Below are 26,963 nucleotides of genomic sequence, written 5' to 3' on the forward strand. Positions count from 1 at the left end.
AACGGAAAAGACGTGCATCCGGCGGAATTTCCCGCAGCACTGGAGCAATCCCGGAAGTGGAACGCAAAGGATATAGACTACTTTCCATCTAACTGTTTTTATTATTTGAGTTAGATGGAAATATCACAGCAGCGTTTAGTCACTAATAGATATCAAATGAAAAGATGAAGCCTCACAAACCCACACGCCATAAAACTCATGTGAAAAGACAATACAAATAAATATCACGTATATTTCTTTTAATGAGAGGTAGTGTTAGCAGCAATGACACAACTCAGTGCCTAGATTTAACATTTCACAATGTTACCACTGTTTTATTCGACTAATTGGTAGCCTATTGATGAATTCATTATCCACATTCCTGTTGTTCGGCTGCATTATTGTCTAGATGTCATCTAAATAAATACTTGTGTTAAAGCCCTAAAACTGTCATTAAGACACAGACACAGTGCAATTACAGATCTCTGATCCAAGCTAAACTACTGTTAGCATCAGTGCAAATGTAAAGTGTGCTTTACTGACGAACTGAGAGTCCAACAACTATGAATTATTGAATCACTAGTGAGCGGGAGTGGAAGAGTATCTGTTTACAGGTAATACAGTAGGTGATAGCAGGTGCACTTGATACCTCACGCAAACTACGCCTCTTTGGTAACAACAATAGGAAGAGATGGGCTATTGTAAACATTTTATGCAGCGGTCAAAACTCATCGTGCAGCTTCTTCTTTTTGGTGATTGAAGGATGAAGACGATTGTAATGTAAACACAGAAACCACGAGACACTTGAGGGCCTCTGTCAAAACAAAAATCATCTTGTATTCACTTTTGGGAAATTGACCAATAAAACAAAATACATTCCCTGATCACTACAAATGTTTCTATTTCCTAATGTAGCCATCTGGTTGTCTAATTGCTGTTTTTTAAATATTCACTTTTGTACATGTTTTCATGTACACAAAAAAAAAGCAAGTAAAGCAACACTGTACCTTAATGCTACTCTGAAGTGTGCAGCTCTAATGTCCACTCTCTGTCCTCGCAGCGGTCAGCACAGGATACGAACTTTGCGCAAACAGCGTTTCATCCACTGAGAAAGTGCTCAGCCGGTCTTTACTCAGAGTGTGTTTGATGTCTTGGATCAGCTGCACGTCTCTTCTGTCTCCGTTGACGCTCTCGTCTGACGGTTTGGGTTGGATGTCTTCATGGTGGGACTCCTCCTGGCTTCCGTCGTCTGACTTGGACGTCGTAAAATCAGTTATTTCGGTGACTTCTCCACTTTGTTCATCACTTTTTCCCCATGTTTCTTCGGTATCTTTCGCTTCATTCGATTCGGAGAGCCCCTCTGGACTCGTCGTATGCTCCTGCTGCTCTTCTGTTGTGGACGAAGGCAAAAGATCTGTCACCTCTTCAACTGCTGTTTGTTTGTCGTTCAACTCTGGACCTGTATCTGTAGTTTTCTCCTCAGTTTGGTTCTCGGGGACACTCTCAGGTCTCCCGCTGGTTACTGAATGATGAGTATCTGCAATGCTTTCCACTTCGGTTTTGGAAATGTCAGTTCGCTCAGCGCTGTCCTGCATTAAACCCTCTTGCGCCCTGTCTTCGTCCACAGATCCTCTGCTCCCTTTGTGCTCCCCTGACCTCACGTCTTGCCCGTTCACAGACTCTTTATCATTTTGTTCACTCTCTGTTTTTGCTATCAAGATTTCTTCCTCGGTCTCCTCCTCCACTTGCAGTGTGTCTTTCTCACACGGTTCACCATCTTCAGAGTGATTGCTCTCAAGGTTTGACACCACGGCTTCCTCTTTGCTTTTGTCCTTTGACTCATTGACATCTTTTGGCGTGCGCTCTTGTTCTGCATTTCCAGACATCTCCGCCGTATTAAGTGGACTCTCTGATCTCGGCAGCTCTGTAGATTGCGTCACTTCTTCATTAGCGCCAGATACTTGGGCGTCTGCGGTCGATTCCTTCAAGTCTTCTAAAGGTTCGACAAACGTCTCAAAATACTTTGATGTTTGATGCGTGGTTATCCAGTTTGTGACCAGATCTCTGTTGTCTTCTCTCACTAAGGCCTCTGGAGTTTCTTTACCTACTGCAGGGCTCTCTTCTGTGTTATTGTTGTTTTGCGTGAGCTGTGACTCCTGTGCGGGAGGTTTGAGCAGCACACTCGCTCCTTCCTCCGAGGCCTTGCTCGCCTCCTCCGTGTCGGCTCCGTTTTCTCCATCGGCAGCAGAGAGCTCAGCAGCAGCAGCACTTTCATCAGCGTGTGGGGGTTTATCAGTCTCGGCGTCAGATGCTGCGGTGAACTCGTCTAACTTGTGAGCTGTATCATCTGAATCCACAGCTGTGGGGGTTAAAGATTGTGCCCGATCCCCTGATGAAGCAACTATCACCTCATTGGCATTTCTCTGGATGTCGTCACTCTTTTCAATCAAATCTGATTCTCGGTTTTCATGATCAGGGTCAGATAGGTTTCCTTTTTCATCGTGTTCTGTTTCCTCCCCGTCCTTTATGTCATCTAATTCAGATTCCTCTTTTAATTCCCTACCAGCTATCTCTGGCTCGGAGTCATTTTTAGTAGATTCATTTTGCTTTTCCACGCTGTCATTCCCTTCCTTAGCGTCACTTTGTGCCACATCAGTGTCAGGAGCCTCATCGACGTCGTCGTCTTTGTGTTTTTCGGCCCCATCTTCAGAATCAGCAGTCACTTCTTTTACCTCTGTGCTCTCGCCCGCTTCAGGCTCCTCTGTTGTTCTCTCGTCTTCGGTATTCTCTGCTGTTTTCACGTCATCTCTGCCCTCGGGCTGAGCCTCTCCCTCATCCTCACAGGTTTTGTTCGCTGCTACGGTAGAAATCTCTCCATTTTCAACATCAACTTCTACCTTTTCACTGTTGTCACTTCCCCCTTCGGTTTCTTTCTCAACATCTTCAGCCTCCATCACGTCGCTTGGCGTCTCTTCAGCCGTTTTAGTCCCATGTGCTACATCTGCTGCTTCACTGTCAGCCACATCCTCTGACTCAACAGTATTTTCATCAGGTATTTTCACATCTTTATCCAAGTCTGCATCTGCACTTTTCTCAGATCCCTCTGTTATCTCAGATATTTCTTCTCCCGCTGCAGTCTCATCGACCTTTTTCTCTTGAGATTCTTCATCGCCTTCATTCTTCGCAACGTTCTCATCCTCGTCCTCATTCTGATCTTTCTCTTCCTGTTCCTCTTCGTCATCCTTTTCTCCATCAGCAGCCGTGTTCATCTTTTCAGCCTCATTGGTTTCATCAGTTGCGGCTCCCTTTTCTTCAGATTCGCTATCTTCGTCTCTCTCTGTCTTTTCTGACTCGTCTGCCTTCTCTTCATTTGCAACTTCATCTTCTTCACTGTGGGTTTGCTCAGCTTGTTCTTCAATTGCCTTTTCTTCAGTGTTCGAGCCGCTTTTAGTCAACTCTGAAATGCTGTCCTCGTTTTCTATCCTTTCTGCTGTCTTACTCTCATTCTCTTCCTCTTCCGTCTCATCTTTATCGTCCTTTTCGCTTTCCTCTCTATTTTCACCTTCTGTTATTTCATCTGGATTTGTTTGCTTTTCTTCCTCCTTACCTTCCTCTTCACATTTCTCTTCTACCTTATCATCTATTTCCACAGGTGATTTGTCTGTCTGCTCTTCTCCCAGATCATCCCTTTCTTGTGGATTGTCATCCTTACTAGCCTCTACTGCTGACACTTCCTCTTCTTCAACACCATCTTTACTGCTCTCATCTTTTGCATTGTCCTCACTTATATCTGCTGTTTTTTCAACGGTGGTGTCTCCGCTCCCCTCCAACGAGCTGCTCGAATTCTCTGCTGTGACTTCTGCGTCTCCGTCCTCGCTGTCTTCCTGCTGCCTCTTCTCTGTGTCGGTTACAGGTGCCTCTTCATAGTTGAGGGCCTCTCGCTCCTCAGAGGGCTCTGCTTTCATCTCAATTGTCTCGCTCGCTCTCATCGCCTCCGCCTCTGCATCATCTGGGGCTGCTGTCTCTGTCTCATCTGTCTTTTTATTCGGCTCCGATACTGATGACTCATCCTCCTCGCTGCCTTTTGCCCCTGGCCCCGTCTCGCCGGGCTGCGTGTCAGCCTCCGCTGCAGTTTTCTCCTCGCTTTCTTCGTCTTTCTCTGCAGCCTCGCCCTCAGCAGATTTAGTCGCTGCATCTTCTTGAGGTTCTGAACTCTTGTCGTCATCATCAGCCATTTCCTCTTCAGATACAGGATGCAGAGCTGCACCTGTATCTTCGGTGTCCTCCGATTTATCATTGTCTGTGTTTTTGTCTTCTTCTGATGCAGCCTTTTCATCTCCATCTTCTATTTCCACCTTCTCTTCTTGGGGCTCTTGTTGAGTTTCGTCATCCTGTCCTCTTGGTTCAGACGTCTCTTCATGATCCTGCACCACTTCAGCTTCACGAACAACATCTTCCTCACATTTCGTTTCCTCTACAAGGGTCTGTTGCTGTTCTGTAAATGTCACCGATTTTACTGCAACTGCATCTGCAAATACAATCGAGATTTTTTTTTTTAGGAAAGTAAGTATTTTACTCGTGTAATTTGCTGATTCCATTGAATAAAAAATGAAAGTCAGGTACCCTTGCTGTCTTGATCAGGGCCTTTATCGATGGACTCCTCCTCCTCAGTGCTGGTGTCGCTCAGTTCGGGCTCGGAGTTGCACTGGGACTCCTTCAGCATGGCTTCTGCCAGCTTCTCCTGCACAGATTTGGCTTAGGAGAGAAAAACAGACATGGCAATGATATAAGTTCATGTTTAAGCAAGCACAGGATGAACTTTTGTGAGCCACTCATGGTGACTAATCTGAATGGCTATGAATAAAGCTGTATTTGAACAATGCATGTGCAATGAGAAAACTGAGCCAATGAAGAAACAAACAGCAATAAACAAAAGAATGTCTTTAATCTTTCCAGGTGCAAACACAACATGCAAACTGATAACTAGCATGCACAGAAAGAAAATACAACAACACATAAACAAGCATGATTCAGTACACAACCAAAATGGAAACACAAAGCACAATCTCTTAAAATACCTATTTTAAACCTATTTTTATGTCATTTTAGGATGTGAATTTGAAACTCTAGATGATAAAAGAATAAAAGAAAGAAAGAAAATCATTAAACTTTGGCACCAAAGTGTTTTGTGCACACCGATTCCAAGAGCACAGTAATGCAGAACAGATGTGTTTGTGTAGACTCTATACATTAACAAGGACATATGTTGCACTTGTTGGGACTTTAGGTGTCTGCAGCTTCCTCCTCCTTTTCTGATTGCATTTTCACCCCCCACAGGCTTTCCCTTTGTTTTACAAGCTATATTTTGAAATGTTTATTTATTCCACAACGATTTCGCTTTAACCAGAACTACATTGTGCAGCTTTAAGACAGATACATTGAGTAAAAAGTTATAAAAGGCTTTCTCTAAGCCTGAAAACATTGTCAGGTGTTGGGACCGGAGCAGTAGGATTAAACATTATCTTAAACAAAGAGATCTCAGAGCATGTGACCTCTGAGACAAAAGGAGATCACATGACCAACACGTGGCCTGAGCGCCCTTTCAACAAAGAGATTGCGGCCTCCACGCAACTCTAAAGTCTGAGCACCTTTTGCAAACAAAAAGAATGCGGCCTCTATGCAACTGTACACACACACACACACACACACACACACACACACAGTAAGGAGGCTTAAAGTTTCTGGGCAGAGAAATATCGGTGTGTGTTTATTAATGTCAGTGGCCGCTATTGCTGCAACTTGTTACGACATTGAATGTGATTAATTAGTAAGTGCTACTGTTGCTAACCGTCTTACGATTAATATGATTGCGACCACGAGTCCACTTCATTGCTGTGAAAGTACTGGATCACGGTACCTGTTGATATGTTGTGTTTGATACTGTAGCTTATTGAAACTGTAATGCTACACTGCTATCTCCCGCCGCGGAGTTTAGTTACTGTACCAGAACGATAATAAACCTTCCGTTTGTCAGTCGAACCACAGCACCGCGACGTAACGAGACCGTTACCTCGTAGCCCCGTGTTGGACAAAGGGTCGGTTATTATCGCCGCAAGAAATCAGCTGTTGGCCCACCAGAGGCTGAATAATAAACATCCCCTCAGCCCCTGCCATAACGTCAAGTTAGGTCAGGGTCCTGAGTGAACGAGAGGGATGGTTATTATCGAAAATCAAGATTCCAAGTGTTTTTCTTTCTCTAAAGTGTGCTTTCCTTTCCTCTTTTACACACTAACCTAACACACACGCCTACACATACACAGATCAGCTAACGGCCACCCCATAGTCACGTGGTGTTACTAAGTACTAATACTTTAAAGAGCAGTTGTTTGTGATTATTTGTGTATATGTTGTAGTAACAGTTGGTTGAACAGGTCAGTGCTCGAATTTCACCCTTCCCGTTCACTTTATAAATATATAAATTCATCAAATTAATTAAGATCCATATTTTCAAAGAGAACACCACCTATGTTTTCACAGCTCAGTTATTGGTCCCTGATTCCAGGGTGGTGCCCCGTTTTGACTGTTTGTCAATTTGGTTTAAGTTATTAATACACATATTAATAACTTTATTAATATTGATAAAACGTCTTTGAATAATTGCCAATAATTGAATCTGTACCTCCACAATTCCCAACACAGAAGAGATAAAAAAATACAATTAAAATATTTTAAGTGAGAATGTCTTATTAACATCCCAACATCTCAAAACTCATTTTGAATAAAATTGAACTTTTACATTAAAAAAAGTGGATCAGACAGAAACACTTCACACACAAACAAATGAAAAATAAGGATAAAAATAAAATAACACGCAAGTCATTTTTCCAGTATCAAATTACAACAATGTCATAATGTTACTTTATACATCACAAACTGACATTACGGTACTGTGATAGTGATTTAGTTGTTATCAGGGCTGTATTACTGTATTTACACACACACACACACACACACACACACACACACACACACACACACACACACAAACATAAAGTGAATACAGCCCTAGTTGACATGATAGTGGAAAAACCTCCATACAAGATGGACTGATCCATTTCTCACTCAGGTGAAAGCTCCAGAGTTGTATTCGTTGGTTTATACTCACCCCTCTCCTGTTCCAACTCCTGTTTGCTCTCATCTACCGTTTTCTCCACCTCTTTCTCTCCTGAGGTGTCGTCACTCTGTTTATCCTCATTCCCTGAGGGGACGCTGTTGTCTATCTCTGTGCTATCCCCCGCACTGTCCTGTACCTCGGAGTCTTTTGGCGTCGCAGGCTCAGCCTCAGTGGCAGCGGCTTCTTCTTGATTTGGTTCATCGGTTTTTTCATCTGGTAGAACGGTAGTTTCCTCTTGATCGACCTCTTTAGGTTGCTCTGCTTTCTCGTCCTCTCGGGAGTCTTTGGTGACTTCCGCATCACTCTCCTCCTGGTCGCTGCCTGAGAAGCTGGAGCCTGAACGGGACTTTGTGTCCTCTGTGCAAGAAAAACGGAGCATTTTAAATTCTTTAACAGAAAAAATGAGTCTCCAAATTTATTCTGTAAATCAGAGATCTTCAACATGGGGTACTGCAGGGGAGGGGGGGCACCAAATAATTGTTTATTTCTTGTAATTTTTTTCAAAAATTAAAATGTCTTAACTAGGGCTGTCAAACGATTAATTTTTTTAATCGCAATTAATCGCTGAATTTCTATAGTTAATCACGATTAATCGCATATTTTATCACATGATTAAAATTCTGTTATTTTGCATTTGCATTATTTATACATTTGCATCATTTTTAAGTACATATTAACAATGGAAAGCAATTCTTACCAGTGTATCTTGACTGGGAATCGAATGAATGATGAAAGTTACTTTATGAACTTGACTTTAAGATTTGTATTTGTTTATTATTTATTTACTGTAAACAAAAGAAAAATGTGTGAATCTGTCATTATTGCACAATTCCTCCAAGTACCTAACTAAAAAACTAAAAATCCCTATCCTTACCAGAGTCAATATAGTGTGCAGTAACTCCTAAATAATGTTGATTACTCACTGACGTCCAGTGATCACCGGTTAATGAGACAGCGTTTGCACTTTGCAGCAGTTCCAGTGTGGCTGCTTTCTCCGTGTCGTACAGGCTGTGAAAACTACTGTCCCCCCGACGGCAATGAGACAGGTCAGAACATGCCAACCGTAGTACGTCTTTAAGACCCGAGTCCTCTACGATGCTGACAGGTCTGCAGTTAGTTGCCATCCGTTTCGCAAACAGCTGTAGTAATTTTTTTGGATTTGGTTTCATCAACAGGTCGGCGAGTAGCACTCTCCAAAATAGTGCTTTGCCTGAGTGGGTAGCAGTGGGTAGCATCAACCTGAGTCACGTTAATTAGCTCGTAGGTGGTAGCTTAAGCTTGACGTGCTTCGGTGATATTTTAATTCAGCTTTACACAATGTGCATATGGCTTTCAACTTGTCAACTGAGCCGTCTGGGAGTTTTGGAAAATAAAAAGCACCATTCAGAACTGTGTTGCTGCTGTCTTTCTCCATCATGCCTGCAGCCTGCAGCAGGAGGAAGTATCGCAGCTTGATGATAAGTAAAGGTGCGGCAAAGGGTCAAAATAGTAGCCTGTTAGGCACCACGCGAAGCCGAGTGAAGTGTAAAATAAATTAATAAATGGCGGCATGCGATTAAAAAAAATTAACGCGTTATTGCTGACAGCCCTAGTCTTAACATGAATCCAAGCCCCACTGATGATAGGCTTAATGGCCTATAGGTAAGGTAGTCACTAAGATAGCCATTCACTGTGCCACATGTATTTTTAACATTAAAACATGATTTATAAAGTCATGCCAACAATTCTAATTTTAATAGCTTAGTATTCTATGCTCTAAAAAGGTACGTATAAAGGCTTTAGGCCGCACACACACACGTTGTAGGCCCAGTTTAATACGCAACTTCATTTCATACAAAATATGTAGTAGGGGGTCCCTGCTCCGTCTCACCTTCTGTTAAGGGGCCCTTGGCTTAAAAATGCTGTAAATAAATAGTAGGAGCAGTTCCTTTCAGCATCTCATTGAACTCTAGGCTCCAGAGATCTGCAGTAATCAGTATTTGAATGCCCTCTAAAAGATCCCGAGTGATTCTGTTTTGCTAAAAGAATGAGTAAATTATGTGTGATGAAATGCCACTTCACTCTCAGCTATTTTCTTCTCATGCAATACTTGAAAGATGTGTTCAAACAAGAGATTCCCCCACCATACTTCTCGTCGTCTTCAGTCTCAGAGGCGTCTCTCTCCTCTTTAACCTGCCTTTCAGTTCCAGGGGATGGAGATGAGGATTTCTTTTCTTTTGCCCTGTCATCGTCTGCAGGGCCCTCATCATCTGCTTCAAAGTCTTCCTCATAATCTGAGGGGGAAAGAAAATTCTTTGAGATACACTGTATGGACAAGATCTGAAAAAGCTCTCGCTTAATGTATTTCTTAGCGTAGTCATGGTTTTTTTTGTACTCGGATGTTTCAGTCATTATACCATCTCTGACTTTGTCCTCCTCAGCTGTTTCTTTTTTGACTTGAGTCTTCACGTCCTGTGGTTGGCTGGTTTTACACTCTGAGTGGGATGAAGCATCGTCTCCAGTCCTCTCTGTCTCCATCCCAGCACCATCCTTTGGGCTTAAGACTGACTCTTCTCTTCCTTCATCCTCTTTGACCCTCTTTGGTGGAGGAGTGGGCTTCTTGTCCAGTCCCATTGCTATGATGCACCTGAAATAATCAGCATCATATACTGTATGAAGTTTTTCGTTTATTTTTTGGGGCTTTTGTGGCCTTTAATTGATAGTAAAGGGGAAGGAGAGGGGGGAGGACATGCAGCAAAGGGCCACGGGTTGGATTTGAACCCTGGCCGCTGCCAAGGACTCAGCCTACATGGAGCGCATACTGGGTACTGAGATATTTTGACAGATTATCATCAAGTTAACATGACGAGGTTGTTAGCAAAGTTGTTGGTGAGTTGAGTGGTATCAATCTTCTCATCTAACTCTTTGTAAGAAAGTGAATAAGCATATTTCGTCTCTTGTTAGAAGAGTATAACATTTTCGGACTCACACACGTTTTTTTATTCCACACTTTCTTCCATGTCAAAACCTTGCGTCTACGTTACCGAAAACGCAACTCAAGCAGAGATGAGCAGCAGGCTACAAAGGTCTGGTAAGCTCACTTCTTTCTAACTTTTTCTCTTTTTTTTTTATTTTCAAACTAACCACAAAATGTTTTCCACAACCTTTTTCCACACATGCAGTACTACTCCCCAAGACATGTAAACAGACTCTGATGTGTACAATAAGTGGAGTTCCCCTTTAAAGACACAGTAAGCCTTTAAAAGGAGACCTTACTTGTAGCAGGGAGAGGCCCCCTCTACGCCGCAGAAGCCAAAGTGTCCGTGCCTGCCACCGAGTCTGGGGCCCTTTCTGTGTTTGAACTCGCAGCAGGAGCTCAGCCGCTCCACCTGCAGCCCGTTCAGGAAGAAAGTCAAGCTGAAGGGGAAACCTCGGTGTCGTCTTGAAATGAACTGGAAAGTCTCTGAGGGAAGGATTGAGGGCGTAGGTGTGAGGAAGGAACATTTTCAAGATCAAGATTCAAGATCAAGATAGAACAACTCGAACCCATCTTAAATCCTGTGAGGCATATTTACGTATTGTATTGTATTGTGGTTCATTTAAATAATAATGATACTCAACTAAATTAAAGATACAGAAATATTCTATAGACTGGGGGCCCTTTAATAGAGTTAGTTTGTTTGCAGAAAGGCTGTTTTATACACTTGCGTTAAACGACCTCCCGTCCGAGATTTGCTCTTATTTGTGTACACAAACACACATATCTAACAAACACAATCACAGATCATTACACTGACCTCCCTCGCGGAGCCTTCCCTTGAAAACACACAGGTTCTCTCCTCCACAGTGTTGCTGAAACACTTTGACCTCATCCCTCATGTCGGTCAGGTCGTGGGAGAGATGCACTGTTTTGCCAAAGTAAATCATGTTCACACACACCCTGCTCTGGTGCACAGAGCTCCTCAGCATGGGGGGGTCCTGGATGGGAAAAAGGGCAGGTTGGGTTCAGTTTGATATCAATTTAATCCAGTTTAGGAACTCTTTTTCTTTTCTTGACTGATCTACACAGGTAGGTGTTATCAAAGTCTGGATGAAATTATATATAATATATACTGCATTTTACAATAATCTGTGACTGCATATAAAGGAACAGAAAATCCTCGGGATCCCTCTATGCTGTTCTGTATTTGGAAGTTTATGGCCCTGACACACCAACCCGATAATCGGCCGTCAGACAGTCTGGCGAGGTCAGTGACTCGAGTCTGTTTGGTGTGTTCCGTGCTGTCGGCCTTCATTTTGGCCGACCTGACTTGCTGGGTCAGAGGGCGGGCAGTCGGACTCAATGACCAAGTGCTAACCCAGAAATGACGAGTGGAATGAGCGTGACTAAGCCTCTCAAAATCTGACGAAAATATTTTAAACTGACCTTTGTCGATCTGAAATGAAGACAGATTCAGCAACTGCATGGCCTATTTCTCAATTAAAATGTTTTCAGAAACACGTTTCGGTGAACTATCTTCGTAAAATATGAGATCGTATTCCGAACGAAGCCGCCATTATGCCCGGTTGAAAAATCCGGGAGCAGCCAGACCCACATGACGCGTTCGTCCAGTCCGCTGCCGGTTTTCATTTTTTGGGCGACAATACAGATCTCAGTCTCGCGCACGCACAGAACATACTCTCAGCTTCGGTGTGTTCTGAGGCACTTTTTGGACCTCGGGGAGCCGACTGATCAGTCCGATTGCCTTTTCTGCCAACGGTCGGCCGTCGGGTTGGTGTGTCAGGGGCTTTAGACATACAGATTTACGAAAGACACACACAAAGACATATAATAGAACCTCTTCCTGCTAGTTGCTGCAAAGCTCAATGCACCTACTAGACATTTTTTATTGTTCTTCCTAGTTAACCCAAAGGGGCTGCAGCTTGTAAGTTTGTCGTGGAAGGTTATGTTGCCAGGAAAAACATAAAGAGAGATAAAGACCTCATTGTCGTCAGCTCCGCTGGGGGCGGTGGTAGGACGCAGTCTGCGGCCTCTGAGCGTGCTGCTGGGAGGGACCTTTACCCCCCTCTCTTTCCTCTTCGTGGCTGGAGGCACCGGAGTGACAAAGTTGTTGATGACTGGGAGGCAGTAGGGGGAGATGCCGCCGTAGGGCTCCGTTGTGGTCAGACGTCTCCGGGACTCCTTGTCCATCTGGGAGAGAAGTTAACAAAGTCACATTGTGACACTGATGTACTATAATGTCAATTTCTATGCTTGTAGTCGCTAATAAATGTGACTAAAGGTAGACAAACCAAAAGAAAATATGATTTTCTCTGTAATATGTAAATTTCTCTGTCTCTATATAAGTAGACACATGAATGGGTGAATGAATGAAGGAGTCTCATGTGTCCCGGTCTCACAGTGCAGTTGAACGGCTGGGCGTTCTCATTGGAGGACTCGAGGAGTCTGTAAGGGGCGCTGCGTCTGAGCGAAGCCGTGGTGCTGTTACTATGGATCGGCTTCAGACGCACCGGCCTCTGCATCTTCCCTGGAGCCGTGTTGGGTCGAGACGAGCCCGGCTGCAGCACCCGTAACACACACACAGTCAGCATGCTGCTAATTACAAACACTGTATATGTCTCGCTATGGAAACCAACACAGTGTGAAATGAGTTTAATACAGTGAATACAAGATGTTCCTGAAACTAATAAATGTGTCTGATTTGTTGTGCTTCAGTACAACTAAGCTGTAAACTAAACATATCAATTGATAAGAATCTAAGCATGTTTAAGGCTGACATAATGGGAGGAATAATGCTGTCCTATAAAATAATATTCCTTTATTTTCATAATATACATTGAGATTGAAAATTCATTCTTGACCTTGGCAAAAAACCTTTTGAGACATATTGTCCATAATCATTATTTCATTTATTGTTACTATATATGTTATTATATATTGTCTGTGTTTGTGGTCAGCTGCTGGGTTTTGCACGTCATCTATGCATGCAATATAATGTTACACACAGTATGTTTAATTTAATGTAATCTGCTCTAGTTCTCATTTATATCTTCATACATAACTTTTGTTTGCTCTGTTTCATCCTAGTTTCCAGTTGGGGATATTTCAAGTTTTCTCTTACTTTGATAAATCCTAAACGCCTTTAATCGAATCATGATAAATTACACAATAGGTGTGTGCAAATGCACATTAGTAAAGTGCCTTGACATTTGCCCCAACATATCACACTTCACAACGTCCCTGTTGAAATCTTTGGATTCTGTGTATCATTCAGCACTGAGATTTATAACCCATGCTAAGTACTCTAGCCATCACTGGGTATTGTATGAAATGGTAGGTTGGCCCTCACTCAACACAAGAAGGCTCAAACATTGGTTGACCTTTGTGTACAAATCAATAACTGGACATACTCCTTCATATTTAACTACACTCTTAACATCTAGTAGATCGGAACATAATCTAAGATCAAGTAGATACATACTGTATGATGTTCCACAAACTAAAACAGAGTTTGGAAAAACTGCTTTTTGTTACAGTGCTCCAACTGCATGGAATGAGTTACAAAATCAGCTAAAATTGCAGGTTTTAATTTCACATACTGAATTCAAGTCCTGCATACATCAAATATATAAACATGTTTGCGGTTGTTTTAAAATGTGATTTTCTGTTTTTATATCTTATTTATTATTGCTGTCCATCCCTGTCTGTCTGTTATTTGTTGTATGTTAAAGTGTATTTTTATGTGCTGCCTTCTTGGCCAGGGCTCGATTTTTTCCCCTGGTAAAATAAAGGTAAAATAAAAAAAAATCACTGTTGATGTATTTGAAACAAGCCTCTACCCGCTGAAGTGTGAGACGTTTGCAGACAGAGATTTCACAGGTAAACACAGAGATCAAGGCCAGGATTACCAGCTCTATTTAACCGGGCATCAAGGTCTGTCACTTGTGACGTTTCAAAGATAACTGACTTTTAATCCCAATATTTCACTTAAATCCCACTTGTCTGCGCACACAGCAAACAGCAGCTGACAGCACAGATAATGATTTTCATTACAGACAGACATTCCTCGCCTGAAAGAATGTCTTGGACTAGACGCTGCTCAACTCTAACTGAGTTTGAGCGATTAAAACAGATCTTTATTTCCCTCATGTCCATTGATGTAAAATAGTGGCTTTATGGCTGAAGAGATGATGCATCATTAATATAAAAATATAAAAAATATATTAAACTTCAACTGGCCAAATTTAGGTCCTGCAATTAAAGAAATAGTTCAACATTGCTTGGATGAGAAGATTACATTTCTGTATGGTTGCTACATCTTAGAGTCATCAGGTGGTTAGCTTAGCTTAGCATAAATATGGGGAAAATGTTAGCCTGGCTCTATCCAAAGGTAAGCAGTTGCTAGGCAAACAACAGAGACTCCAGCAAGACAAAGCTCCCGGTCAAGAAATAGTCTTTTTTTCACTTTGGTTTTTGTACAAATTAAACAAGATAAAACGTGTTACTTAGTGATGTTTAGAGGTGCTGTTGCCTTCGGATAGAGCCAGGCTAACATTTCCCCCATCTTTATGCTAAGCTAAGCTAACTGGCTGTAGCTTCATATTTATATTTATCATACAGACATGAGAGTGATATCAGTCTATTCATCTAGTTCTCATCAAGAAAGTAAGTGTATTTCCAAAGATACTGAACTATTCCTATAATTAAATGTCAACATTTTAAATACAAACCCCATATATGTATCTCTTGTGAAACACAGGTCTGATTGACTAATCCATCTTAAATTGATTGGCCTAATAAAGGTATTTAACTTAAGGTAGAGGTTTTAAACTCAGACATAATATCTTAGAGACCATGTTGTGGCATTTAAAAACCTTCTTTACATGATGGAGATGCTATAATTAAAGGTCAGATTTTAAAGGCACTTGATTAAGGGCTTGGATCATGGTCGTGGTTTATGTTGTTCCTGGTTGGCCACAGGGGTGCCTGTATCATTCACAGGTGACAACATATTAAATGTGATGTTACAGCACAAGCTGATCTCACAGAATTCCGTGATATGAACACGGTCCCTTAACTCAAAATCGGTGGCAGTGTCACGGAATCGCCGAAATACCATGATGGGCCCACGGAAGAATTCCGGCCCCTTAAGTTAAGGAAAAGGTCGTGGGTGGGCAGGACAACAACGGTTTGCGTTTGGGAAAAGAAGAACGGGACGGCCGTATACAGCGGACGTGTTGAGTTTAGGAAAAGAACAACGGGACAGCTGGTTTTGGAATCCTGACACGCGTGACACAATCCCCGGTCTCCTGGGTGAAAGTCCTGTGTTACCAATGTCGCTCTTAATGCTACGTCATCTTCTCATTGACTTTACTTTGGCATTGTTTTCCGTGGTGGCCACACGGAATTTTCACACATTCCGTCCCACCACCACGTAATGCGCGGTTAACAGTTTGTGATCATTTCAAAGAATTCTGTGAGACCAGCAATATCCACTCAATCTACTGGTGCACCAAGACGGATGTTTTGACTCACAGACTCCGATGATTCAGAGTTCTCACCCTCCGGCCCAGAGTGTTGTTTTCGGATACCCCTGGCCCCCGTGGGTGGACGCGGAGACAGGATACGGATGATGTCTTCTTCATACCTTTTAGAGCGCTCCACCTTCCAAACAGGATCAGTCATTAATATTGTTGCCATTTTCTTGTGTAGCTATACGTTTGTTCCAAATTGAGATATATTTGTACACTATTTGTATCTATAAAAAAATGGCTCTGTAAATAAATAATAGTAAATGCTAATTATATATTTTTTTTGTTTCATATGATTCAGGAGTCATTAGATTACAAAATAGGGCAGCAAAGCAGTGTTGAAATGTAAATGATGTACTTTGATCTTATGTACTCTTTCCCTCCTTGCAAACTCCTCCAGTTTCCTTTTGATCTCTATTTGATGGACACGCTGTATATGGGAGGGGCACAGAACAAATTAGCATCATTTATTATTCAAGGAGAAGCACAGATTAGCTGACAATGTTTAGACCTTTTTGTCTCTGGTACACTGTGTTCCTCCCACCTCCATCTCCAGCACCTTGTGGAAAATGGCCTGGGCCAGGCATTCTCGAATGTGCCTCTGGTGGGCTCTCTGGATCAGCCTGTGTCTGTATTCCTTGTCTGGAACAATACGCCCACTCCTGGTGATCTGAGAACAACAACAGTCTCAGCAGTGTTTAGGGCTGGGACGATTCGTCGACATAGTCAACGTCATCGATTACGTAAATGCATAATAAATAATTTGCGTCGACGCATCACAAAAGAAAATAAATAAATTAAACTTGCGTGCAAATTAATTAATGTAATGCGGAACTAATGTTAGATACACGGGTTCTAGGGACACCTAATCTATAGCCCCGCCTTAGCTCTGAAGCTAGCCGAGCTCCTCTGCCTGCATGCAGTTTTTTGTCAGGTCGACGGTCCAGTGAGTGAGTCAGAGATAGCAGCACGAAAAGACGAGTATGCCGAGTGGTGGCGACCCACAAGAGTTAGAGGACCCGCCGGCCTCTTTAAGATCGCAAGTTTGGGAAAACTTCGAGACTGTATGGCTGCAGCCTGGAGCCTCCTGTGTCATGCCCTCTCGTCTCATGCCATCCCGCCTGGTGCCATCCCCGCCTCGAAAACTTCGGTCTTCGGGTCAGTTAAGGCCGATACCGAGCCGATAATCGGCCTTTGGACAGTCTGGCGAGGTCAGTGACTCAAGTCTGTTCGGTGTGTTCCGTGCCGTCATCCGTCCGAGGGGTCGTCGTCTTTCATTTTGGCCGATTTGACATGTATAATCGGCAGGTCGGGCACTGCCGGCAGTCAGACTCAAATGACCAATCTGATTGGTAGAGTGCTAACCCGGAAACGGGGAGCAGGATGAGTGAGTCTCTCAAAATCTGACGAAAATCTTTTAAACTGACCTTTGTCGATCTGAAATGAAGACAGATTCAGCAACTGCATGGCCTATTTCTCGCTTAAAATGTTTTCAGAAACACGTTTCGGTGAACTATTTTAGTACAATATGAGATCGTATTCTGAACAAGCTGCCGTGACAGTCTGTCTTTGAATTTCCAGAGAAACCAGACCCACGTGACGCGTTCGTCCCATCAGCTGCCGGTTTTCATTTTTGGACGACAATACAGATTAGCGCCTTTTTGCTGTTATGGAGACGTATTACGTCTCGTCGCTTTGGTGTGTTCCGATGCACTTTTTTGACTAATTTGAGGAGACTGATCAGTCCAACTGCCTTTTCTGCCGACATTTGGCCGTCGGCTCTGTGTGTCTGGGGCTTTACAGTAGTAGGCTACAGGCGAGAGAGGGGTGGATAAGACGAGGACTGTGTGTCGGCGTTGTTCAGCAGTTGTTGGGTATGTGAGTGGAAATACATCTAACATGCTAACACATATCCGACACCATCAAAGTTAAATTAAAGGGAGAAGAGCTTGGATGTTAAACAAGAGCGTATTCATTATTTTACCTACTGTTAAAAAAAGCAAATACAGGCTACTCTTTTTGCACTTGCTCTGTTTACTTTAAGTTTTTATTTTTCTATTCCTCCTTAAAGTGACTTTATTTTGTGGTTGGATTGATAGCCTACATCTGGCTTCAGGTTGCACTACAAATTCATTTTACTTGAACAGTGCAGTGTTAAACAATTTTAATAAATAGAGATTTGAACCATATTGAAATTTGTTTTGTGTAAATTGTTAATAACTGAGCAATGGGAAAATAATCGCTAATTGAAAAATGTATCGTTAGATTAATCGTTTAAAAAATAAGGGACAGCCCTAGCAGTGTTCAAGCTACGATATGGGTATTTGAAAACGGTAAACAATATTTTTAAACTGAGGTCACTAAGCTAATATTTTGTGCAGAAATACAAAACCATTAGGGTAACGAAAACGTATTTTCTCTATCAACTTCTTACTATGATAAGCAATGAAGTCGTATACGATACGACTAGGGCTGGGTACCGAATGTAATACTTTTTAGGCACCGACCGAATTGCCTCTAAAGTATTGAGTATCGCAAAATGCCTCGTCATTCAATACCCAATTTAAATACCTGAGGAGTAAATCTCATCAGCGTCAGTGAGCCAATCAGCATACAGCATGCTTCTACCAAGATCTAATAATGTCTGTGATTGGCTGCCTAACGTTACACGTTGTAGAGAGACCCAGGAAAAACTCTACGTTACACAGAGACGGCTCTCGTAGTCGAAGCTGAAATCTAAATAAAAAGATTTGTGCCGTAATGTGGAATGTTGTAATTTCTTTTTTTAAAGTGGATTTTATAAAATTGTATTGTTTAGGAACCTGTATGTAAGTCACAGTATTGGTATCGGTATTGAATTTTTTTTAATGATACCCAGCCCTAGATACGACACAATTTCACAAACACAAAATCTCGGTGCTTTTTTCACAGGTTTGAAGTTTGCAGGGCTTGCATGGCTTGAAAAGTACTTAGAGTGTTATTTAGCCCTTTTCCCGACAAGCTGACATGGTTGGTACAAATGGATGTTCTACATCGTCTAGTTTCATATGATACCAATATCTTCACACTAGTGTTAACACTGAGCCCACTAAAACACTAAACCTCTTAAAGACAGCATGTCCAATGCAGGAAGTCAAAAAAGGACCTCATTTCATCCCCCGTGACCTATTTGGGATTTGAAACGGTGATTTTCGGCCAAAATTTGCATCCCTGTACTAAGGACATGACCTCGGTGTCATCAATGGCAGCTACAGCCCTGATCATCATCATCATCATCATCATCATCACCAACAACCTGTTAACGTACCAGTCCTGCTCTCTGCAGGTGTCTCCTGATCCGAGTGTTGCTGAAGTATCCAGCCAGATGTTTGTCTGTGAGACTGTTGTAGGCTGAAAGAAGTCTACAGAAACAAGATACTCGATTAATCCCAGCCAAAGAAACTTAATAAAAAAAAAGGCTTCCCTTTATGACGGACATCCAGACTTTAAATCTTGTCTTCCAAAAGTGACTCGAGAGTTCTTGATTACAGTTCACAGAAAACCAGAATCCCAAATCAAATGGTTTAGTGGAGCACCACACCAAGTTTGTTTGTTGGTTGTTGTTACTTGTCCTCATTAATGAGACATCAGGTCGTCCGAGCCCCGGCCCATCTGAAAGTGTTTTTCCAACAAAGATTTGATTTCCTCCAGCATTTGTGTACGAGACAACAGGATCTTACAACTACAGGTTCTGTTACCGGTGTCTGATTACGCACAGGAATTACAGGGGATGACACACTTAACCCTGTCTGCCTCCTCTTTGTGTACCTGGCTTGTTTGTTTCTGGGCCTCTTCAGCTTTGGCTGCAGATTGTTATTTATTTTAATATAATTTTTAATGGTGCAACAACATTGGTACAAGTTTAAAGTCTGTACAAATCACTGTTTTTTTTTGTTTGTTTTTTTAATTTTCCAGAAAAAAAAAAACTTTAAAAAAGTAAAACAAGCTTACTCACTTGTAGGTAAAAAAACAAAAACAGACTCTACCAGGGTAAGAAGTTAGCATTAGCATTAAAAATGATTAATTACTAAGTACACAAGTATTAGCAAGTATGCATTATGCAGCAAAATGAGCTGTATCAGTGTTACTGTATTATATATTTATACATTCCAATACTGGTAACAGAGTAAATGTGCTTTTGTGTAAACAAAGAATCTGAATACCTCTTTGACATAAAAAGAGAGTTTTCATCCCTCTCCATCTTGTTTCTGCTGTTTCTTCTTGTCTTTTCAGGTCTTGTTCAATGACATTTGTTGTACACAGTGAAGCACTTTGTTTGACAAAGTTTAAAACGTTTTTTTAATAATCATTTATTAGTTTATGGTGGACTTATTAGTACAGTAGGGTCGTTTTATTAAACACTTTAGCATTAGCATAATTCCAGTCAACCAAAAGTAGTTAATTCGGCCACTGTCGTGACTATATTGCTAGACATTTTACTCCCATAACATTTTATATTCCTGAATTTTTCAAGTAATTACAAAATTAAGAAAGGCAAGATTAAGTTTAACAAAAAGTAGAACACACGAGCCCACCCCTACTCTTAGCTAAATATAAAACATTAAATTGTACCTACCCTGGGTTGAGGTGACTCATGGTTTTCAGCTCGAACTCTCTTTAATGTCTCCCCAATAATTCAGGTACAAAGGAGCCGTGGTCTTGCTGGAGGACGCCTGGGCCGATATAAAGTCAAATTAAACCAGCAGAGTTGTTATAAAGTGTGTCAATGTATTTTCATTTGAGTCGCACTGAGGCTGCTCTTCAGAGCGGAACTGATGACACTCACCGGTTGCCATGGGAGGTCACGTGACGATGTTGCCAATGAGACTAGTTTCCACTTACAGAGAGAGTTCCACTGACATCTAAGCGAGGATAACACACACTCTACTCTGCACATGTTTTTAGACGGATTCATTACTCAGTTTATTTCATTTTTTTTTTTTTTTTTATCTCTGATCATTTGATAAGTAGCCTACTAGCGTGTCATCTTTTTAGACTGGTGCAGTAAAATGATACAAAGCTTTAGTGGTAAAAAAAAAAAAAAGTAAAAGGCATGCATTCAAAATCCTACTGAAGTAAAAGTATGTACTCAAAGTATCAAAGTAAAAGTACTTGATCTGCAGAAAAATGGTCTCTGTCAGTGACATATTAAGACAGTATTGAAACGGATGCAGCATTTCACTAGTGTAGCTGGTTAAGGTGGAGCTAGTATTATCTACTTCTTACACAGGCACAGGTAGTTTCAGGTAGTTTAGTCCAGCGGTACCCAACCTAGGGTTCTTGCCCCTTCCAAATGGTCACAAGATAAATATGTGGGGTCATGAGATGATTATTATGAGAGGAAAGAAAAAAAAGTTATGTAAGAAAATTGTGTTCATAGTTTGGTCTCTTTGGCTTTTTGTGAAATATTGGATGATTTTACCTTCATGATCCTTGAACAGTTATTTAATTGAAACTATCTGAGAAGTTTAGAGGAAAAATCACTTACTGGTGTAGTATGCTATAACTTTATATGCTTTTTATGTAAAATCTTAATCTATAAAGTAACTAGTAACTACAGCTGTCAGATAAATGAAGTGGATTAACAGGAAGAACAAATCAATGCTGTTGAGCGCTAGCAATTCATTTGACTTAAAGGTGCTGTAGGTAGGATTGTGAAGATCCAGGACAAATTTTTTTAACATCGACAACTTCTCAGTCCCTCCCCCCTTTCTGCTATAGCCCAAAACGGTCTCCTAAGCCCCTCCCCCCACAAGGGAGAATGACTGCGTGTGCATGAGCAGTGATTGACACGCAGTTAGACACCCCCCCTGGCCCTGATTGGTGCATCTGAACAGGGAGCAGTGGATTTTTGCAAATTCATGTAGTTCTTCTCGAACATAGGGAAAATACGATGGCTAGTAATTAGAAGATACTGGTGTTGTCAGCTCCGGTTTTTCCGATTCAACAAGTCAAATCGGCCAAAATGAACACCGACGGCTCCTCTGACTGACGACGGCACGGAATACACCGAACAGACTCGAGTCACCGACCTCGCCAGACTGTCCGACGGCCGATAATCAGGTTGGTTTGTCAGCGCCTTTAAGATGAGTAGACACGTGGCCCAATACATGAACAGTGCACAGAAAGACACCAGGGGAGCACCAGTCTAACACCAGTTGCTGGTCGACAGACTGGATCACTGCCTGGATCGACTACAAGAACATCTGAGATCTCTGTCCAGAAGAGCTATATATATAAACTTAGCACAAAAAGTAAGGAAATTTGTGTTTGGTAGATTATTTCTCTGTGGTAACAATGCTTTTTGGCAATAAATCTTATAATGTTGGAAAGCCTGTTTAGTTCCCTTTCAAATGGTGCCCGATTTGTAAGGAACATGCATTTGTGGGATGAGCAGCAGCGCTGAGTATGTGGGTTGCGCCCATGAAAAATTTGCCAAATCTTCTCTGCCAATGCCAAACAGCTTATTCTGCCATTGACTCGTTTGGTGTTTGGTGGATTGGATGATTAAAGTTTGAAGAAACAAGACATATTGGCAATTAAACAGTGTATTCATTTCACGAACAGGAGCCTCAGTAGCGTGAGGAAGAACCATACACAGCCACAACAGCCTGGCACCTCCTCTTCATGCTGGTCACCAGCCTGGTCACACACTGCTGTGGGATGGCATCCCATTCTTCAACCAGCATTTGTCGCAAGTCAGCCAATGTGGTTGTGTTGGTCACTCTGGCACGAACAGCACGCCCAAGCTGATCCCACAAGTGTTCAATGGGGTTGAGGTCAGGACTGCTAGCAGGCCATTCCATCCTCTCCACTCCCACATTCTGGAGGTAGTCTCTGATAAACCCCGCCCTGTGTGGGCGAGCGTTGTCATCTTGGAGGATAGAGTTCGGTCCCAGACTGTGGAGATATGGGATTGCCACTGGTTGCAGAATCTCATCTCTATATCTCTCTGCATTGAGATTGCCTCCAATGATGACAAGCCTCCTTACTTTTTGTGCTATATATATATATATATATACATAATCTGTAGGGTCTTGACAATTACTCTGTTAAAAAAAAAATACAGTATTTGTTTGCTTTCCCTGACTGGAACACTAACATCAAAAACCTGCTTTAGTCTCTGATTTGACGGGTAGACCACACAGCACAATGACACCATCACTGATGCAACAGAAAACACAGTTTTCACCTCAGAAAATAGATTCACAGTTTACCAGTTTAAGTTGCAGGTCCTCTGTGGCCCTCTTGTGGAATTGTGAGGAACTATTTTTGCCAGGATTCAGCATCATGTTCACATTTTCTATTGTCAATACACAAGCCACATCTTTTGTGGAACTTATTAAAGCTACATTAACTCAGATAGATCATCATGAATGGGATATCTGATCAAATGTTTACGTTCTATATTTATGATGCCTATACGTGTGGTGGCTTAGCATTCTGCTGTCTGTCTTCAAGTGTCTCATTGCCTTGGTACTGTGTTGAAGTAGCACACAATATGTCAGACATAGTCTTTGAATTGTGTGGCTTAAACTGCTCAATTTCATAATTAGTTAAAGTGTTCTGTCACTACCAGAGTTGACCAGTAAGAGGAGCCACGTTTCTGTCTCAGTACGCCACAAAGCTTGTCTTGCCACTTGAGGATCACTGATAAATGCATTAGTAAGGAAGAGGAGAAGATTGTTCTGTGCTTTTGTCTTTTGGTGGGCATCCTGTTCAAATATTCAACATGATATACAGATACATATATAATATGAAACTTACAGGAAAGTCTGGGCAGAGTAACATTTTCCCTTTCCCTGGGGTCCAGGGTCTTTGTCAGGAACACTTGAGCATGAAGCTGGAGGTTGAACTGCAGTGTCTCTCCTGAACAGGTTGTCCGGCCACAAAAGAAATGTCTCAGTCTCCAAATAATTGTAAATTTTGTAATGTTTTTTCAAAAAAATCAAAACATCTTAACATGAATCCAACATATTATTAGCAAATATAAATCCCCACTGATGATAGGCTTAGTGGCCTATAGGTACTGTAGTCACTAAGGTAGCCATCCACAGATATTCACTGTGCTACATGTATGTTTAACATTAAAACACAATTTATAAAATAATGCCAACAATTCCAAGGCTATTTTAAAAACTTAGTATTCTAAGCAAAAAAAAAGGTATGTATAAAGGCTTTAGGACACCCTACAAGTTATTGTAGGCCCAGTTTAATATGCAACTTTAAATTTATTTTCAATATATATAGTAGGGGGTCCCTGCTCCGTCTCTCTCTCAGTTAAGGGGTCCTTGGCTTAAAAAACGTTGAAGACCCCTGTTCTAAAGTATCAGTATGCAAACATTTATTATTTCAACCGACACACATTTTGGGCATAATTAACATTTCATTTTAAATCATGCAAAAGTTAGATCACAATAACATAAATAGTATAACCAGCACTTACCTTTTCTTACAAATCCAAAGTCGCTAATGTGCCACAAGGCAAGGCAAGGCAGCTTTATTTGTTTAGCACATTTCAGCAACAGGGCAATTCAAAGTGCTTTACATAAAACATTAAAGAGCAGTTAAAAACAATTACAAATTTACAGTGCAGAATAAGAAATGAACACTCATTTAAAAAAAAAAAGGCAGCATCAAAAAGAAAGGTCTTCAGCCATGATTTAAAAGAACTGAGAGTTGCAGCGGCCCTGTAGTTTTCAAGCAACTTCATTGCATGAAAAGAGGCTGTCTGCTACATTTCAATTGATCACTTATGCATAGTTTTTATGTGGCGCTAAATGGCTGTGTGCAGCATACAAGAATGCTTGTCTGTTTATGTTTACGTGCCTGTGCATACATGTACAGGGTCAATCTATAGGTGCTTAAATGCAGAGGTGTTACAAAAAGCTATCCTTTATCAAGTCATGACCATTTGCATGATATAGTAAGACACACATGGAGGTATTTCTTATGAAACGACTAGAGACAACAAACACAGCAGAATTAAATACATTACACTATGTGTGACACACAGAGCACATGAATGGTTGATATGTGTCTGTGGAAAAAAAGCTTCCAAGAAAAAGGTCTTGTGATTTAGTTGAACTTTCAACACTGAGTTTGATTGCGATTCATCAAGCAGTACAGTGTGTAAACTGCAGAGTGGAGTGAACAGCACGTAAACAACAATACAGTTGACTGCTAATAATAATAATGACAATAAGAGAGAAGAAAATGTGTTAGCACTACCCTGTTTCAAGGTTACAATTTTTTTTTTCTCCAAGCATCTATTGAAAATACACACAAAAACAAAACAAAGCAAGCAAATAAACAACTGTGAAGACAAGTTAATTTACTTTAACATAGTTAGCCTATTATTATTATTATTACTATTATTATTATTATTTTCCACCTAGTTTATTTGTTCTCCTTCGACTGGCCGAGGTCTGCGTGGTGGACCCAGACCAAAGGTGCCTCCTCGGTGTGGTCTTTGCTCATTTACACTGAACAGCATGTCTGCATCACTCTCTTGTTTAACACCAGGACGCCAACACACACCTGTGGATGTTTGAAACAACCAGGCTGCACAACCCAGAGGAAAAGAGAAAAAGAAAGTGGGATGGGAAGGTAGAGGAGAGATGATAAGAGACAGGGAAAAAAGTACAAAATACACATAATGTAAATAGGTTAGTGCAATTTCATTATATGAGGAATAAACACGTTTATCCAAATAACATGGAGAAGTATCCATACTATTGCTGCTGTTATTAGTGGTATTCTGTATTAAGTATAAAAAGGTTGATGTGACAGTGTGTGCTGCCAAATCAAGATACGCATGAGGTACTGTGTGAATGATACATTTGTGTTGTAAAATGTTACAAAATGTGGTATTTAGACCATCATAATAAAGTAGAGACTGAAACTAAACTAGTTATTGCATATCAGAGTATTTCATTAATCATCAGAGCTGCATAGAACATGCTTTGCAGAGCTCAATCACATCTTAACCTTCACATGTACAGATGTGCACTGCAGGTCTCCCTCACACTGGGCAGTGGACATGAACTAGTGCGAACAGCCAGGTAGACAAACATCCACTACCTGTCATTCAGGTGAAATTAAGATGGATGTGCCTCCAATGCTCGCAATAAAGACAGTAATCAAGGCAGACATTTCAACAGCACTGAATGCCTAATACTCAACCCAAGTCTTAAAATAACAATTAGCGTAGAAATAGGAGAGGAGTGATTATAAATTCCATTCAGGAAAGGGTCTTGGCTGTAAGCTGGAAGGTGGCAGGGAGATGTCGGGGAGTCATGCGGCTCTGAGATGGGGGGGGCAGCAGTTTTTGCAATCAGTGTTAAATAGAGCAGTTTTGTGCCTGTGTGATTGTCAAGTGGGCCATTACTCGTTGATAAGAGCACTTTTTCCTTATGTCACTCTGATTGGGCTGAGCATGCTGCTCCCTCTCGCATGCTGTCCCAATGCAATCAGGCCCCTCTTTCACTGCACTGCCATTTTCACTGCTGTGATTTCCATCCAATCCCCCATCGGCCCCCAGCCAACACAGCTCCCTCCCCCCTCCACCACCACCACCCCCATCCCTCCACCAGCACCCCAACCTCCCCCTTCAGATTCAATGAGTACCCATTTAAAGCAAGGAGAAAAGGTCATGGCAAACTCGTTGTGTCAATTGTAAACCACCCCAATTCGGACTGATTTCAATGAAATAAATGAGTAGGTGCAGCCCCAGAGAAAGCAAAGGTCCATGTGGAAGTAGCAAATTAGGAGATTATCTCAGAGGCTCACCAGGGCAAAACGCTCACCGCTTCTCTCCGACATTCCTTGTTCTTCATGTATTTAAGCAACCTGTATATCTTTTTAAATTCAACTTTTACAAAGAAAAACAATGTATCACTTTGGATGTAGAAACATGCCCAACAGTGCCAATTTTGCATCCTGTAAGAATGAAAATTGTCTGATACAACGAAACAAAAAAAATCATCCTTACTACATTTTCTTTTTTGGAGATATTGGTAAGGGCTTGTGGGACAGTGAGAGTGATTCTGGGCTCTACTTCTTAATTGTATTACTGTCTGTCATGTTCTTTCTTTCTTCCTTCAGAAATTATGTAACAATAGTGTTTTGTTGATACCGACTTTACTTCCTCTTTGTTTGGGGCATTACTAATCTTGCATTGCCAGACCGTTCTCCACAGTGCTGTAGCGTAAGGTCTGGCTACACGACAGATACATTCTGGGATAGGAGAAAAAAAAAA

General features: G+C 41.5%; 1 protein-coding gene across 2 annotated transcripts; it reads right to left on the reverse strand.

The window, feature by feature from the left end:
• Positions 1–218: 218 nt before the first annotated feature.
• Positions 219–20,536, reverse strand: erich3 (glutamate-rich 3). Of its 2 annotated transcripts, XM_031318433.2 has the most exons (16): positions 20,280–20,529; positions 19,867–19,973; positions 18,972–19,065; positions 16,209–16,334; positions 16,023–16,094; positions 15,669–15,797; positions 12,533–12,691; positions 12,114–12,323; positions 10,930–11,110; positions 10,409–10,595; positions 9,550–9,779; positions 9,277–9,426; positions 7,145–7,510; positions 4,603–4,734; positions 987–4,507; positions 219–793 (listed from the first exon to the last, which is right to left on the reverse strand). In XM_031318433.2, the coding sequence occupies exons 2-15, from the start codon at positions 19,902–19,904 to the stop codon at positions 1,014–1,016; spliced, it is 5,568 nt and encodes a 1,855-aa protein (XP_031174293.2). In that variant the 5' UTR covers positions 19,905–19,973; positions 20,280–20,529; the 3' UTR covers positions 219–793; positions 987–1,013. The 2 variants fall into 2 exon arrangements, with proteins under 2 accessions (XP_031174293.2, XP_035864453.1); XM_036008560.1 differs by lacking the exon at positions 19,867–19,973 and having other exon boundaries at positions 20,280–20,536.
• Positions 20,537–26,963: the final 6,427 nt, after the last annotated feature.

This window comes from Sander lucioperca, chromosome 2 (genome assembly GCF_008315115.2).
Source record: "Sander lucioperca isolate FBNREF2018 chromosome 2, SLUC_FBN_1.2, whole genome shotgun sequence".
Taxonomy (NCBI): Eukaryota; Metazoa; Chordata; class Actinopteri; order Perciformes; family Percidae; genus Sander; species Sander lucioperca.